This window comes from Struthio camelus, chromosome 3, assembly GCF_040807025.1.
Source record: "Struthio camelus isolate bStrCam1 chromosome 3, bStrCam1.hap1, whole genome shotgun sequence".
NCBI classification, from domain to species: Eukaryota; Metazoa; Chordata; class Aves; order Struthioniformes; family Struthionidae; genus Struthio; species Struthio camelus.
This window is the reverse complement of record NC_090944.1, coordinates 93,029,320-93,046,066: the sequence shown is the minus strand read 5'-3', so window position 1 is coordinate 93,046,066 and position 16,747 is coordinate 93,029,320. Positions and strand designations below refer to the sequence as shown.

Below are 16,747 nucleotides of genomic sequence, written 5' to 3'. Positions count from 1 at the left end.
ACCTACAGCTATTCCAGGATCAGAGTTGGCAGTCTGCACCAGTTCCTTGCCTTGGTGGCGAATAACCCAGTTGGGATCAATCTGAGCTGTTCCCTTGGGGTCCAAGGGGACCATCTGGAACTTCCTGAAGTCAGTTTCACTGATGGCATTATTTTCAGGGCATACATCATAAATATCTGGGACATTGTCATTGTCGAAATCATCTTTGCAAATGTCACCTCTGCCATCACCTATTAGCAATATGCATAAGGAAACACAGTTGTTAGCAATGTAGCCATCCTTCTTAACAGCTCTCTGATTAATGGAAGAAATTTGTGATGCGTATGAGTATGTTACTTTCCTGTTTCTCAAAGAGGGCTCCAAATGACTCCACATAAAGCCTCATTCTCTGAAAATCCATTTGAAAAATTACTCATAAAGACTGGAGGCCATACGCTAGCTCAGAAGTTACTGACTTGGATCAGGGCCAAAATAATAAAGTCGTCCTGCTGATGGGCTTATGACAGTGATCAATCTGGCCCATAGTCCATATACTGCTTAAAAATCAGGACGGGGGGAGTTGGGAGTTTTCAATGTCAGGGTAATTTACTAACGTGTGTACCACATTTTAAGTTTGATTTCTCCCAGATGTGGATACAAGGCCATGCTTAAATAGGTGCAGTGTAAGTGAATTCAAGCAATACTGTTGAAAATCTTAACCTTCCTGTCCATTATTAAATCCCTATATACTACTGAAGATATTCAACTTTAAGACTTTTATCTCTGTCTCTCAAGATTCTTTCCAAAACATTCCATCAAGGGTGCTTCAGATCGTAGAAATGTCACCTCTATGTCAAGAGAAAGTAGAGATAGTATTACAGTAAAATATGCATACATGCCTAGTCATTATTTTATTTGCAGTAGAACAATTTGTCTTAGAGACAACAGGAAGATACAAGAAAAGAGAAAAGAACTATCCAGCTGGACTAGACTTGGAGGTATGGAAATATTACATATTGTTATCTGAACTGCAAGAAGCCTTTTAGAGAACCTAAAAACACATATAGGTCAGGTACAGCTGAGCTGCTGCTCAATCTTTTCACTATGCTCAATATTAAAAAAGACACTAAAAATTATCTCCCTTCTTAATTTACCTACAATATTGGTGGAAACCAGTAGACGTCTTTTGCCTGGAATAGCAGATAGTGAAAGGAGACATTCTCCCTCCCCTCCCAAAGCCCCACGGCCAATGCCACTGTTATTCAGTGGCATATAATCATATAAACTCTTAAAATAAAGACAACAGATTTGGCTAGACAAGAACACAAACGAATTAGCAAATGGCTCTGATTTTCACAACAGAAATCACTAGATCTTACCCTGGGTACTAATGTAAAACTAGAATCACTAGCTAATTGGTTTTGATCCTCATGTAGCTGAGCATCTGCTTTTTTTAATCTAAGATTTTGCAACTACTCTAAGAACAAAAGAATTAACGCAGTGGGACAGAGCAATGATCCAATTAGTCCATTATCAAGCCTCGTGGACACAAAAGCAAAGCTAAATTAATGTGTGTAAACAGCACAGTATCATTCAATGATGAAGCCTTCAGAAAGAAAGGAGAATGAAATATATATACATATATATGTGTGTATGTTTACACACATACATATATATGCATACATATATATATGTATATACATATATATACACGCACACACACGTGTATATAGCAGTGAAAAAAAGCATCCAATATCTCAAAGACTTTCTGCAGTTAGATAGTTGGTAAAGTGGTTCCATTTTCCACTCTGGCAATCGGCCATGGAGAACTCCAAATCCTGACCAGCTGTGTGCTCCTGCATTTTTTTTTTTTTTAATCTTAGCACTTAGAGAGAAAGAGTGAATTTCCAGCTTTATTCCCTTTGCCAGGATCAAAGAAGTAATTCTTGAAAGGCCTGCTGACGCTCCGTTTGGTACTGAGCTGCTGCTGACAACATTGTTTCAAGAAAGTTAGAAAGCATTTGTTTATCCAGCCACATCCAACAGCTCTCTCCAGGGCTTCGTCTGTAAATGCTCACATCTTTTAAGAGCGTGGGAGCATCTTTTGGCTTTATTTATCTCTTTTCCGAGCTTTGTGTTGGACCTGCCCGTGATGATAACGATGAGCTGGCTAAACTGTTTTAATTTACTCTTTTTAGTGAATACTTACATCATACATAAAAGTAGTCTCACTTGCAAATCCAGGTGATGGCTGACTATAGCAAGCTACCCCATTTTAGGTCCACCCTTGTTTTGGGATATTCCTGAAATGAAGGGGCCATTCCAGAGACTGGCAAACACAAAGATACTCCCATTATATCGTCAGATTGAAAGGTAAAGCAATCCAAGTACGGATACTGACTACCAACCAGAAGCTTCCTACTGCAAACAGTTATTTTACCAGGAACTCAGGGCTCAGGATTTTGTCTTTCTAAATGCACAGGAAACTATATTGTGTAGGAACCAAATTCTGTTTTCAATTTCACCAACACAACCGTGGAATGACTCCAGCAAGTTGTATAACTCAAAATAGAAATTGCTCACATGTATTCATCGCAAATGCCATTACTCACAGATATATTACAGTGGTTTTCAAAGGATCATAAATGTTTTCTAAATTACATGTATTACTGTGAAATTATTACTGTTTCACTTCTGAAATACTGCTGAACCTATTGGATCATTTGAGGGTGACCAGCAACACTTTAGTACAAGAACTGTAGAAAAGAAAAATGACATATTCGTTAAAAAAAAATGTGTACATCAAGACAGATTTACAGCTACTTGCCTGTAAAGTAAATTTTAGAACGGCTCATCAATTTTTTTAACAAAATATGTAAAAGGCAATCATAATTTTAGATTTTTTTTTAAATGGAGAAGTATTCCATTTTCCAACACAGAACAGAGCTGTACACCATCTTTTTTTCATTTTAATTTTCAGAAAACATCTTGTTTCGAAAATGAAGCAAATCAGTTCTAACTTTTGCAGCCATTTAAAATATGAACTATATTGGAAATATAAAGCGCTTTGGGTTGAAAAGATGTTTTTCTATAAGAACATTTGGGTATTTGACCCTCTCTCATAAAGAGGTTTCTTAACGCTCTAACTCTGAGCCAAACTGGCCAGTGCAGTTCCATCAGTGTCCAGGTCTACCGTGTCAAAACCATCTCAGTTTGTTCTGAAGTCTTTCTCTTAAACAAATATGAATACCCTAAGATCAGAAGTGGATACTAAGAACTAAATCAAGTTCATACTATATTATTCTTACCATCTGAGTCCTCCTGCTCAGGATTGTATCTAAGGCGACAATTGTCCCTGTCATCAGGAACACCATCATTGTCATCATCAGGATCGCAGGCATCCCCTTTACCATCCTTATCATGGTCAGCTTGGTTAGCGTTGGGGATGTAAGGGCAGTTATCTTGGTTGTTCTGATGACCATCTTCATCTATGTCCTCATTATTGTCACACTGGTCACCAACAAGGTCATTATCTGCATCAGTCTACCAAAGGAGGAGGAAAAAAGTGATTTTTTTTATTTTTACTAAAAGTAAAAGTAGGGATAGCCTATTACTTTATTTCTCAGCGTTTCTCTTCAAGGACTTCTCTGGCACAAGTAATAATGTGATGGCATCTGTCCTTAAAGCACAAACATAATTACAAACTATAGGATTATTATAGCTGTTTACACTGCTATCAGTGCATCAGATCTGGTCCCCAAGATATATCCAGGGCAGGTCCGTGGTCATGATCTTCATTCATCTTTCTCTCATGTCGTCTAGATCATGGGGATGTTGCAATCTGGGCGCTGCACTTACGTGGATGCTTCTGTGTGCTTGACATTGCTTATCCGCACATGGACCAAACTCAGGCATACTAAATGCAGCCCTGAGAATATCTGGACTTGCCACAGGGGAAGAAAACATTCTAAGGGCTTGAGGGTACAAAAGAATTAAAGGTGTTGTCATTCTACTTTCCTTTCATTCAATACAAACAGATCCGACAAGCTGAGATGGGAGAATAAGCAACACAGACCCATCTGCTCGCCCTACAGGTAACAGGGACTGACAGCAATTCCTGTAACAACGCTAGAATTTGAAATGGACACAGGAGTATTCTTTCAAAACATTAAAGATTGGAGCTCTGATGTAACCACTTAACAAAACAGACTGCTGTGTTGTAAAGTTCTTCCCTTGACTATAATTAATATTTTGTGCCTGCAATATGAGTGTGCATGATTGTATGCAGTTCAAATAGCCAAATATTCTCTCATGTGAATTTATTATCCCAATTCAGTTCTGTGTAATTTGTGCAGCTCTCATATAAAGCTTTTTGTTTCTGTAAGTTTTTTTTCAAATGGTATGAAAGACTGTTGTTGACCTCAGTAATATTATTATGAGTCCTACAATGAAGCAAATTTCATTAACTCTGCATTACTATAAATCCAGGAGCATTCACCTGCACAAAAGACAGAATTAACGTGCTGCACCCTTGAGAAGTATTGAAAAAGATGTTTTACTGTTTCTCTTTTTTACCGTTTTACTCTTCTGAACTGTTCTGCATCCTTTGACAAACAACTGAGCTTTCTATCGTTGTTTCCCTTCTTAGCCCTTTCCTTTTAGACAGAGAGTCCTCATGGGCAAGATTATCTCTTTTATCACTCTATTTCCACATATATAGCCATGCATTTTCTGCTAAAAAGTCTACAATATAACATCAGTGCAATTTATACGTGTGCGCAGGTAAAACAAGGGATACTTTATCTCAGAGCCTCTCCAGCACCAGTAGCTTTCTATCTTTCCTTTCCGTCTGCCCCTCTGGCCCAGTACCTCTCCTGTTCCTCACAGCCTACTCTTCCTACCCCCATCTTCCTCCAGCTTCTGATCATCCCCTTCCTCAGACTTTCAGGGGATAACAAAATGTGTCAGGTTATCCAAGAGCACTGCTCCCAGGACTTTGACAAGTGGTGCAGTATATTGTGGTATGGGCCACACATGTGAAGATACTAGATGCACGCATGCAGTACAGTTCCTTCAGTCTATTTGCATTACGCAGCTGTAACAGAAATAGTAACAACTTCAGTTATTTCCTCAGACGTTTTCCTTTTCATCTCTGCCATTGTTCCAACATTACCATTAATGAAACTGTGCCTAACATTTACCTGGTCTGGATTATGCATCAATGGACAATTATCACACTGATCACCAACACCATCACCATCTGTATCACTCTGGTCTGTGTTGTAGACGTAAGGACAGTTATCTCGTTCATTAAAAATGTCTGAGGGAGGGGGAAAAAAAAAAGCAAGGAAATTAGAATGATTCAGCATCCAACACAGATAACCATACACAATAGGAGTCATCACTACAGAAGAAAGGCTCTTAAGGGGTTCATACGCCTTCTGATTGCTAAAACAGCACACTGAAAAATGAAATTGTAAAAAGACTACTATTAGAAAAAAATATGGTATCCATCTCACTTTTCTTGTTATACTAAACACTTCTATTTTTCTTTTCCAAAGAGATTTTGCTAGCCTAAGGGCTCATTATGTCTGAAGAACTTGCTCTTTTTTTACATAGATTTTACATTTATTAAAGTAATGAACAAATGAGTGAATTCTTTCTTTCTTTTTGAATAACTTGATTTGTAATTTCTTCCCAGACACTGTGAGGAATGGTACAGAATGGACAGCTATATCATAAAGGAATTTCTGAAGAGCTCTATATAGGAGCAACTGCATTAGTGTTTAGCTGCCTCACCAGTAAATTATTTTATCTTACTAAACATGTGCATCACATTGTACAGCATGCCAAATTTTCAATAGAAACTGTTTTCCCTCAGGAAATATCATTATCCAATTGATAACCCCCTTCAGAACTACAACATGTTGAAAAGAAGCAAAATCAAGACACGTTTGCATAGCTGTCTGGAAAGGACACATGGATTCTCTTTGATGTTATATGGTCTCTGGATATTGGTACAGTCTTTCAGCAAATAGCATGAAATTACATTTTTCCTCTAATGTATATGTAGAGCTCTCAAGAGCACTACTAAGAACCCGATGATCTGAAGGATGAGAGGATTTTTAAACATTCAAAAGTTTCAATTCAGATAAGCATCCAAAAGTTTACCAGTTTATTAAAGGAAAACCAAGAGATGACACCATCATCAACTTCTAGTACTTCTGGGTTCTCATAAGTTTGAAATGCTGTAAGGATACAACTTTTGAAAAGCATTTCTGTGCTTCTCTCCTCCTTATTCTGACCAAAAGTGGGACATATAACCATGTTCTGATAAATGAAATAAGCTCCTTTAATATTATTGTAAGAAATAATATGCGTCCTTGGAGTGCTGTGCACTTTGCAATGTTTCTACAGAAAGGCAGATTAATTTCACTAAAAACATACCATCTCCATCAATATCCACAGCACACGAGTCACCCTCCCCGTTATTATCTGTGTCAATCTGAGCCGGGTTGTGCACATAGGGGCAATTATCACAGCGGTCACCAACTTCATCCTTGTCATAATCAAACTGACGAGGGTTGAATAGAAGAGGGCAATTGTCCTAGTGAGGAAAAAATGATTGAAAAATGTAAATTACAATGTGAATTGAGAGCATGAGAGCACACTATGAAGTAGTAATTTTTCTCTTCCTATTCATCCTGGTCACAGGTCAAAATGAAAACATTATTTTTCCAATGGACAAATGTGTACCTACACTGGGGATCTTGGGGGTAAAGGGACTGTTTCTGTGCAGCCTGCCTCACTGTGTGTTTTTGGTATAAAGCGTGTACCACATCTCACCAGGAGAGCAACAGATGTGTTAAAATGGCTCCATATTCAGATATTTTAACAGAACTGTACTCTACTGGTATATATTTTTTTCAAAAATCAGAATGTGTTGCAAAATTGAGGCTAACTTCACCAATATATTTTTTTTGAATGAACTAGACTCAATATTCTGACTTTTTTGAACAAGCTAGTATCAATGGTCTTACTTTTAAATGAAATATTTTGATATTTTCATTTCAGGAAAGGGTTCTTTTTATTTTATTTTGCCTTAAATTGCTTATGACAACAAAGTGCAAAGGATTTTTAAAGGCAAAGGTAAAATTAAATACTCTGATTGACCCAACATATTTTTTCCTTGACTACTGTTTTTAGGGAAACTTTGAAAATTTCATGATCTGAACATCCACTACTAAATAAAATTCTTATGCTTCAAATATCCCTAAATTACATGCCTTTTCACAGGGATAAGGAAGTACTCGGTGTGGAAAGCAACGAAGAACCAAACCAAAGCGTTGTGAGTGGGGACAGGAAGCGGGGGGAAATCAGGCATCATGACATCTGAACGGAGAGTATTTGAAGAGATCTTTAAACTACTTTTGCTCCGTGCAAACACGCAATATAGTTTAGTAGGACAAATTCTTATTTCAGCCCAACATTTTAGCTTCTTCAGAAATATACTTTGTACACTCAAGGACAACATATAAAGGGAATTTTATAGTGCTAATAAAACTGAACTGCTGTCTCTGGTTTTTCAAATATGTACACTAAATTATATTATTCATCAAATTCTTCTTTGACTGTTCAAATATTCCAAACAAAGGCTACATGAATATAGTCATTCTCACCTAACTTTAATCATCCTAAAGGTCTAGAGTATCTAGGTTCTTTCTAAAGAAAAAGAACAGAAAATTCAAAATCAATTCACCCATCCTAAATACGTCTACAAAACGCAGGCTGAATCCCACTCGAGGTGCTTCTGTCTTTTTCCAGATTATAAAGGGAGCCTAGAGAACAGACTTGGACTAACGGCCTATCTTTGAGGCTCTGCAGGTAAATGAGTCTCAGTGGGATCTAAAGGAGAAAAGCATGAAGCAGGCTAGTTATTTACTCCTATAATTTCTACTGGATTTTGGCTTTGTTCACAGTTATTATTACATATCATAATATGTTCCCAATATACCTCAGACATAACATCTACCTGCTTTCAAGCATAAAGGAAGTATCATTCTCGCATTACAAAATATAAAATGCAGTATCACTTTCCATTAAACTGAAGTGCCCATTCCCATTTTCATGCGTACAAATGAACCTAGAGCTCACATGGAGCATGTAACTCAGCTCAGGGTCCCCAGGTTTGATTTGCTCTGCCCGTTGCTACTCTCCTTTGACTTTCCTCAACACAGCCTTGCTCTGCATCAGACTTCATTCAGAGAAGGCAGTGCTGAATAATGCAAGGGAATGATAATGCTTTTGTCTCTTTTAATGGTTTTCCTTAAAAGACCAAAGCATGCTGAAGACAAAGAAATGCATCTTACTTTGTCATCTTCAACACCATCATTGTCATCGTCCTCATCGCAGGCATCTCCTTTGCCATCTTTATCAAAGTCTTCTTGGCCAGAGTTAGGCAGAAGGGGGCAGTTATCCTGTCCAAAAGAAATAATGAGTATGTTATGTTCACGTGATGTCAGAGTGACTTGTTCGGGCAGAAGAACAGATATGGTACACCAGAGGCTACAGAACAAGAAAATAAAACACAAGTACTTTTCAAAGGTTATGTATGTGTTGGTTGCCAAATATATTAGTTCATTCACAACTCATATTGCAAAGTAAGTGAAACGCAGCTGCATGTCCCAGCTCTTCTTCTGTTAAAGAGATGTTTCTAGTAAATTTTAGATGAAAATATCTTGCAGAGAATGTACACATCACACACACATGCACTCTTACATCAACTTTTTACTGACAGCTCGTGAAGTAAATTTGAAGACTTTACATATAAAATGACCAGGTGTTGTTGCCAGAAAAATAAAGATATATGCCAGGACATGATCTTGAGAAACGGTTGTTCACATGGAAAGTTATTGCAACTAAGTAGTACACAGCAATGAAGCAGAACACTGTAAGCAAGAGTTTTGAGAAATATGTCTTTGTACTGTTCTAGAAGTACCTTGGCACTCCCAGTACTACTATAGCTTTGAAAATAAAAGCCAAACATATCTGTTTTGCATCATAGGTTTGTAAAGAATTGCTACTTTAAATGAATAAGGCTTATGTTAGCTTGAGAAAAATAGAAATAATTGACCAAACTTATATCATCTATTTTTCTTGTTAAATATTAAAATTACACTGGCTAAGTGTAAGTACAGCTATAAAAAAAGCCTACTCTGTGTTATTCTCACTTTTTCCTTACATCCCATGCATATTTCGGATCAAAACTGTATCTGCTGACATAATGCAGAGATATTATTTTTGTAATGCATACTCTTATAAAATGAATATTCTAGTAAGATTCCCAGCGCTGCTTTCAGTGTCAAAAGGTTCTAACAGTACAGACATTTTAAGGGGGGGGGGGGGGGGGAAGGGGAAAAAATTTGTGAAAACTATCAAAATCACAACACAATTCCAAATTTCTTATGGTGCTTTTTTTTTTTGTTTTTAAACCAAATATCCACAAACAGCCTTGACTGTCCAGGTCTCAAAGATGGTTTTCAGGGAATCAGACTGTTTCTTTAGGAAATAATGAAAAAATTAGTAACAAAGCTTGCTCAGTCACTTTGTATGTTGTATGTATGTTTGCTTCTCTGCCTGTATTGTCTATAGATTGGAGTTCAATTTTCTACAAATCCACCAGTAAGGCAGAGCTCTCAGGGGGAGCAAGTTCCCGCAAGTTTTATGGAAAGAGGAGAGTGATAAAAATCAGTGCAACCAGAAAGTCTCATATTAGACACGAGAAAGAGCACTTAAACATCCACCTTGAACTTAGGAACTGAACCTTGAAGAACAAACATACCGAAAAGTAGGTTTCTTCGGTTTACACATTTACCATGTTGTGTGTTAGTAAACTAGTTCTTACGGAGAAAAAAAAACCAACAACTTTAATATAAATTTCTCTTTCACTTACAAGAAAATATATTGCTAAGATTTTTATTATTATTTACTATTACTTGTCTTACTTATATAGCTTTGGCAGGACAGTAAGTTAATTTTCAGACGCTAACAGCTCCAAAAATAGAAGTCTGGACTTGCTCTTTTTAATCTGAGAAAACCTGGTATTTTTAAGGGTTCCTCCCACCACCTTAAATAAAGTATTTTGTCTATTAGATCAATATAATTATTATAGAAACACATGAATCAACCTTTGGAAACTCCTTTTTCTGAATGTCTTTGGCATGTTAGGTTTTAAATGAAAATTGATCAGTTGTGTTACATCTTGAGTCAACATGTTGCAGATCCTGATGACAAGAACCAAAAAAGAATATATGACCTGCGATTGCTGAATTGGCTGGATCCACAATGAACAGACATCAGCAAGAGTGAAGAGCTTCAGCATTACAAGCTCACATTTCCAATGTCTGAAACTCCCTTCTGCTTATAAAGGCCAGATTCATGACTTCAAGTGCATAACACCTGAGTGACTTCCAACTCTCTCATTAAGCCAACTGATTTTGTTGAAAGTTGGCCTCAAAATTTCCTAGTCTTTGTGCAACTTGACTCATTCTATTACCTACTGTATTTTTAATGTTAAGTTGTTGTACTAGAAGTTCAAGATAGTTTGAGAGGTAGATGGCTTTAATATAGAGAGGGAGAGACCAAAAACCTGAAGCGGGGAAAAAAAACAAAACCAGAAAACACTTTCTCACGAGAGAGTGTACTGCCCTCACATGTATGACTGATTCAGCAAAATACTTAGGCCCATGCCCTAGTGAAAGTTTGGAGGTAATACAGTGCCAGTGGTACCACTGACAGGTATTTAAAACTGAGCACATGCTGTGCCTCCTGCTCAGGTAAAGACCACTCTGTCCTAGTTGCTTAATTTGCTGCTGCAAAGCTCATGCCCCTCTGTTCTGCTTGTTCAACTACCAATCACCAGTGTGGTCATCACCCAGAAATGGGATCCAGGGAACTACCTGCAGGCTATTTAGGCTACATGGACCTCAAACAACTTTCAGTCTGGTTTTATACAGCAGCGTAATTCCACCAGGATGAGACATCCAAGTGTGCTCATCTTTTTTCAGCAACTTAATTTCCACTGGAAGGAACCCAAGGCCAGTGAGCCAAGGAAGAGTTCAAGTGTATTTCAGATGAACATAGGACCTTCGTCCTAGAGAATATACACAACAGAAAGCCACTGCTAAACCTAAAACCAACCACTTTTAGGCTCTCTGATGCTTATTTTCTCCTTGGCAGTCTTTCCTTTTTCACTACAATGGCTCAGCCTCAGCAGCATGGGTGGAGAACAGTCTCAGGCCAGATTTAGAGCTAACGTGGCAGGCTGGTCATCCTCCTAGTGAGGCCAAGAGCTGCCGCTCCACATTTCTGAAGGGTAAGAGTGAGCTGAACCTTCGTCCTCTCCCACAGAGCTCTTGCAATAGGGACAATTCCTCTGTCTGTTACTCGTTCCTCTCAAGTTCCTATTGCCAAAATATCTCAGGCTCTAAATCCAAGTTTCACAGAGGATGCACAATGCTTAATTCTTTAAAAGGAAGAGGTAGTTCGAGAAGGGATTCAGAGGAGCAGACCTTAAGTGCCTGTCACTGTCTTGTTGCAAGCCTTGCAGGAGGGATTTCTTACTCACCTGCTCCCAGAGATTCCTGTTTAGTTCTAGCTAGCTGCATGCTCCACATGTGCACTTTAGGCAGCTCCTGCTCAGTGTACTAACTCTATTCAGAGTATCTTAACCTTCCCCGTATGCTGAACAGGAAGAAATCCAAAGCAGAAGACTCTGGATCTCATTGTGAGAATCCCCTGTTCCTTACTGGATCTGGAGTTAAATGGATACACATTTCACAACACTTCACAGAAAAGGAGCATGCTGTAACAGTCAAGGCTTAAATAAAAGCAACCAACAGAAAATTTGGTTATGATGGAGAGAAAATTCAGTTATGATATGGCTTTTTATCACCCTTTTCCTACTTACCTTCACACAATGGTATGTAGCATTAGCAGCACAGACCAAGTTATTATTAGGCCAGCCATCCAAATCTGAATCTTCACCACAAATGTGTCCATCACCAGCATAACCTGTCCTACATTCACATTTGTACATGGGATCACTGAAATGGCCCAGATAGATACACTCTGCAGACTTGTGGCAGCTGTGTGTCTTGTCCTTACACGGATTCTCAGGTTCACACACCTGTAACAAATACAGAATGCCTATTGAAAGGTGATGATACTTGTATCCAACTCTGTTCTTCAATTTTTTGAAAATCAGTCCAGTTATTTAGAGGCAAAAGACCGAAGAAAAGACAGAGGCTAAAGACAGAAACTGTGTGTTTTACTTGTGGTTAGTAAGCTGTACAGCTCTGTCAGTTCACAACTCCAGATAATGTGTATAATGAAAATTAAAATAAACCACATCAAAAATTGGATACTCTTCCAAAAGTAATTAAAGTGATTAGTTCAATCTGCTTTCTTTCAGATGTCATTAATCCCCACACAGTTTCTGCAACAGAAGGCAGACCACACTTGCATGCCTCTTAGTGTTCTAAGTCAGGGTGTAAGCACGGTCTTTTTTTTTCCTTTAGTCAAAGAGATTACCTAATGAATTTTCACGTTCTGCTCTAGGAAGTTTTTGTTACCTCTTTCTTATCATGTGCTTATTTTTATTGACAGTATCTGAAGAGTTTAAGTTTAGCATATGTGTTACATTTAGACTTCACATGTTGAATCAATCTGTGGTTCACTCAACAACAGAGAGAAGGCATCCCATGACATCTGTTTCAACGTTTTTGACTTAATTGTCTATCAAACCATAGTCTTCAATATCACTTCCACTTCCTTCTATCTTTCCCCACACATAGGTGTTGACCCACTGGGATTTAGGGACTGAAGGCTTCAAACAAGTGTCTGACGACATCCACATTCACGGCAGTATATCTATGAAGATAACTGTCCTGATTCTACAATTCCCAATTCCCTATGCAGGCATTTACATCTGAGAAAAAGAAGTGTTCAGCAGGGAAGTAAAACCTGCTCCTGACATTTTATGCTCATTTTGTCCAGCTGTGGAGATGATAAGAGAAAATAAGACCTGTAAAAATCAATATTTTATCACTTCTACCAAAAATACTGTGGAGCTGGTTAGCTATTTCAGGCTATCTTTGATTAGCATCCACGTTTATTATTTTTTCCATTCACGGATATTTTCAGGTGAGAATGCTTCAGTTTCTAGCCATCAAATTCTCTTCAACACCACTTACTTGCTTCTCTGCCTTGGCAACTTCCAGTCCTACCCCGAAGGGCTGACTTCCTTTATAGCGTGGAGGACAGGGCAAGCAGTGGAAACCTGGATTTGTGTTCACACAGCGATGGACCTGATTCACCTTAAAGCAAACATCTGATACAGCTATACACTGCAGGAAAAGAAAGAAAGAAGAATCCAATTAGATGACTGTATAATTCCCAAACAATGAAAACTTTGCAAGGTTAATGGAAACGAGGTCTACCTCATCAAGATCCTCACAGACTGTGCCATTGCCAAGGTAGCCAGCTGGACACGGCCCACATGACCAAGACCCATCTGGGTAACTGTTGCACTCTGCTCCAGGAAAGCACGGATTTGACAAACATCCATCTGGCAAAAGATATTAAAAAGCATAAACTGAGTTAGGAGCGTAAAAGGCCTATAAGACTTCATTGAAGAAACAGGTATTCTTTGTCCTTTAGTTTAGATCACACATGTGGGAACACACTCAGATAAACCCCTTGGAATTAGGGTTAGTAAATCCATTTACTATAACATTAACTGAATGTGAAAATACTACAGATTGCTAGATTGATTTGAATATATAATAGCATATTGAGAGACGCATACTTGTTCAGGTAAGCTCAATATCAAGAAGATGTATAAAATCCCAATGATCTAAATAAAGCTGAATCGCTTTCCTGAAACAAAAGTGTAATTAACAGATGTCACAATGTAAGTTCATTCGTTTTCCATTAAAGAAATAACAGCAGTAATAGTTATGCAGATTGTGAATAACGACTGACTAAATACCCACCAACTGGGCAATCCTTCTTATTGCACATATCATGTTGTTTGACATCTCCCACACATGGTTTTCCTCCATACTGTGGCTCTGGACTGTTACAGAGGCGAGACCTCTCACGAAGTCCTCCTCCACAGGTAACAGTGCATGCAGACCATGGAGACCAAGGACCCCACTGACCGTTCACTGAAATACACAGAGCAGAGAAGAGCCTCACAAGCCATATACTGGGGACATTTGGTGCCAATGACGACAATCCCCTCCTCAGATCCCTGACTGGAGACAGTTTCTCACTGCACACAGAGGAATGCTGGCACAGCCTGATACTGAGATAACAATACTTCAGAAACAAACACACACATAATAAATACCCAACTGCTTTACAGACATTTTTGGCCAATAATCCAAAACAACATACAGTGCCCATTGGCATTGTGTATTTCCACTTAAACTGATCAGGACAAGCACAGTGGCTTCAAAGCTCCCTATTAAGCTTCCATTTTGTATGGACAGTGGCATATGACTACAGGATTCAAAATTTTGCCTAGACAAACCTGAGCTCTATGGCTTTTTTATGGCAACAGTGTACTCAGGAAGGTACCTTGTTCACTAACTATTAATTTCATTCAGAAAGGACCACTGTTTATATGTAGTGCTATTTTTTATTCTCTGTGAATATACTAATTCAATGCAACTAACTATCCTGCTACTGTTAGAACTCAGACATAAATCCACTGTTTCATATGTTTTTTTTAAATTAGCGTGACCACTATACTTTTTTTTGCATCTATTGTTCTTGTTTGATAATCCACTCAGTAGTGCATCTTCAATAGTACTGCTTGACTCAGTTAAGTCACTTATTTTAATGATTCTTCTGCACATTTTATACTGATGCAACTCTACTGATTCTGTTGCCACTCCTGAATTTTTGTGAAGTACACACATTTTTTAACCAGACTCTGTATTTGTTTGTACTGCTATACTGTTGTAAAAAACATAAAGGCAATAGTTCTTATGGTGACAAATCTTTGCCACCTCTGCTAACTTGACATGCACTATTAAAAAATAGACCAAGTGAGTATAGCTATTTAAATAAAATTGGTTTAGAAGCTTGACATCAATTTTAAGTTCACATCCCACAACAAGAATGGAAAGAATGAACAGAGGAAGAGGTGAAGAAAGATAAAAAAAAAAGTTAAAAAAAAATGGGAAAAACACATATGAAACGGAACAGAAAATAGGTGGAATGAAAAGCAGTCTCTAAAGAGGTTGAAAAGTGCAGATGAGGACAAAAGAAACAATCTAAAACGGGTTTAGCGTGGGTTGCATAAGTGTAAAATATATATACATACCTCCAAAGACGCCTGGTTATTGGGGGATTGTATGTCTATCCCTAATATATATTTTATCAACTCTCTTAAGAAAGAAAATATTTTTGTGCTGTGCAGAAACGAATCATTAAATTACAAAAAGATTTCTCAAACTCTTAACACTTAAAGCCAACTCATAGCTTAAGAGGTTTACAAAACCTCAGACTACCTCATCATCACTCTCAAAACACCCTTGTGAGATAGATTAGCAAGGTAACAGTTAATTAAACCATGGAGAACTGTTGTGACTTTCAAGAGGCTACAGAGCCAGTCAGTGGCAAGACCATGAAGGAATCCCAGGTCCCTGACTCCTGATCTCCCAAAAGCTCCGCAGACACTATCCTCTGAACCTCATGCTAAATCTCAAAACTCAGAGCATATGAAGGTGCGATTTCATCTCTAAGCTACAAATGAACTTTTCTGTCATAAAATTCACTATAAGTTGGAGCTGTATGAAGAGAAGATGCATTAACAGTCTAGCTGAATTTCATCTGGATTTAAGCCCACAGATTTACCTGGACATGGAACCTTCTCACATTTCTCTGTTTCACGACCGTTTCCCACACAATTTTTCCCACCCATCTGAGGAATGGGAGAATTGCAGAGGCGAATGCGAGTAATATTTCCAACTCCACAGGTAACTGAACAGGAAGACCAGGGAGACCAGTGACTCCAGCCACCATCTTGACGTACTGCCAGATAAAAGAACAAAACTCAAGGAAATAGCCCACCTGCAGCAGTAATATAAACTCACTGTGAACTTAACCTTCCAATAAGCCTCTCACCACATATGAATATCCTATCTCTTTCCTACCATTGTCACTTACAAAGCGCAGCATTTCAGTTTAGACATTCAAGTACAACTTTCTTAAGAATTTCAGTGACCAACACAGGACTAACATGATTGTTAGTTATTTTATTTAAAAATCATTTGTCCCACCAAAACAGGTATTGTTTTAAACAAACATTTGGACAATTAGTAGCTTGATCACTAGCCTTAGGTACTATAGTAGCTTGGATATAGAGGCTCTGTGCAATAGGATGAGCTACAGTTCTGGGAACAGAGTTTGATAATTTTAAGTGCCATAAGTATAAAAGTAGTTTGGTATTTTGCAAAACTCTCTTATAAGTATTGTATTCTTACACACTACTGTGCAAACGGAATGTACCAACAATCATGAATGAATGGCAGATCAATATCCTCTCTTCATGTACATGAACATGAATCAAGTGTTGTCTCCAAACTGACCTCAAACAAGATCAGAAAAGATCACCTACTATTTCTCAATTAACAGAGCTGAGCCCAGAATGCATGTACGTACTAAACTGGCAGGAAAAGGAGAACTACTTCAAGGG

General features: G+C 38.1%; 1 protein-coding gene across 2 annotated transcripts in view; it reads right to left on the bottom strand.

Moving 5' to 3' along the window:
• Positions 1–16,747, bottom strand: part of THBS2 (thrombospondin 2) — a 35,233-nt gene that overhangs the window by 6,710 nt on the left and 11,776 nt on the right. For both annotated transcript variants that reach the window (XM_068939115.1, XM_068939116.1), the window contains exons 9-18: positions 15,907–16,083; positions 14,034–14,207; positions 13,479–13,606; positions 13,233–13,385; positions 11,948–12,166; positions 8,349–8,456; positions 6,427–6,586; positions 5,181–5,299; positions 3,288–3,522; positions 3–230 (exon numbers count right to left, since the gene is read on the bottom strand). In XM_068939115.1, coding sequence (XP_068795216.1) covers positions 3–230; positions 3,288–3,522; positions 5,181–5,299; positions 6,427–6,586; positions 8,349–8,456; positions 11,948–12,166; positions 13,233–13,385; positions 13,479–13,606; positions 14,034–14,207; positions 15,907–16,083 — 1,701 coding nt within the window. The remainder of the gene's footprint in view (positions 1–2; positions 231–3,287; positions 3,523–5,180; positions 5,300–6,426; positions 6,587–8,348; positions 8,457–11,947; positions 12,167–13,232; positions 13,386–13,478; positions 13,607–14,033; positions 14,208–15,906; positions 16,084–16,747) is intronic.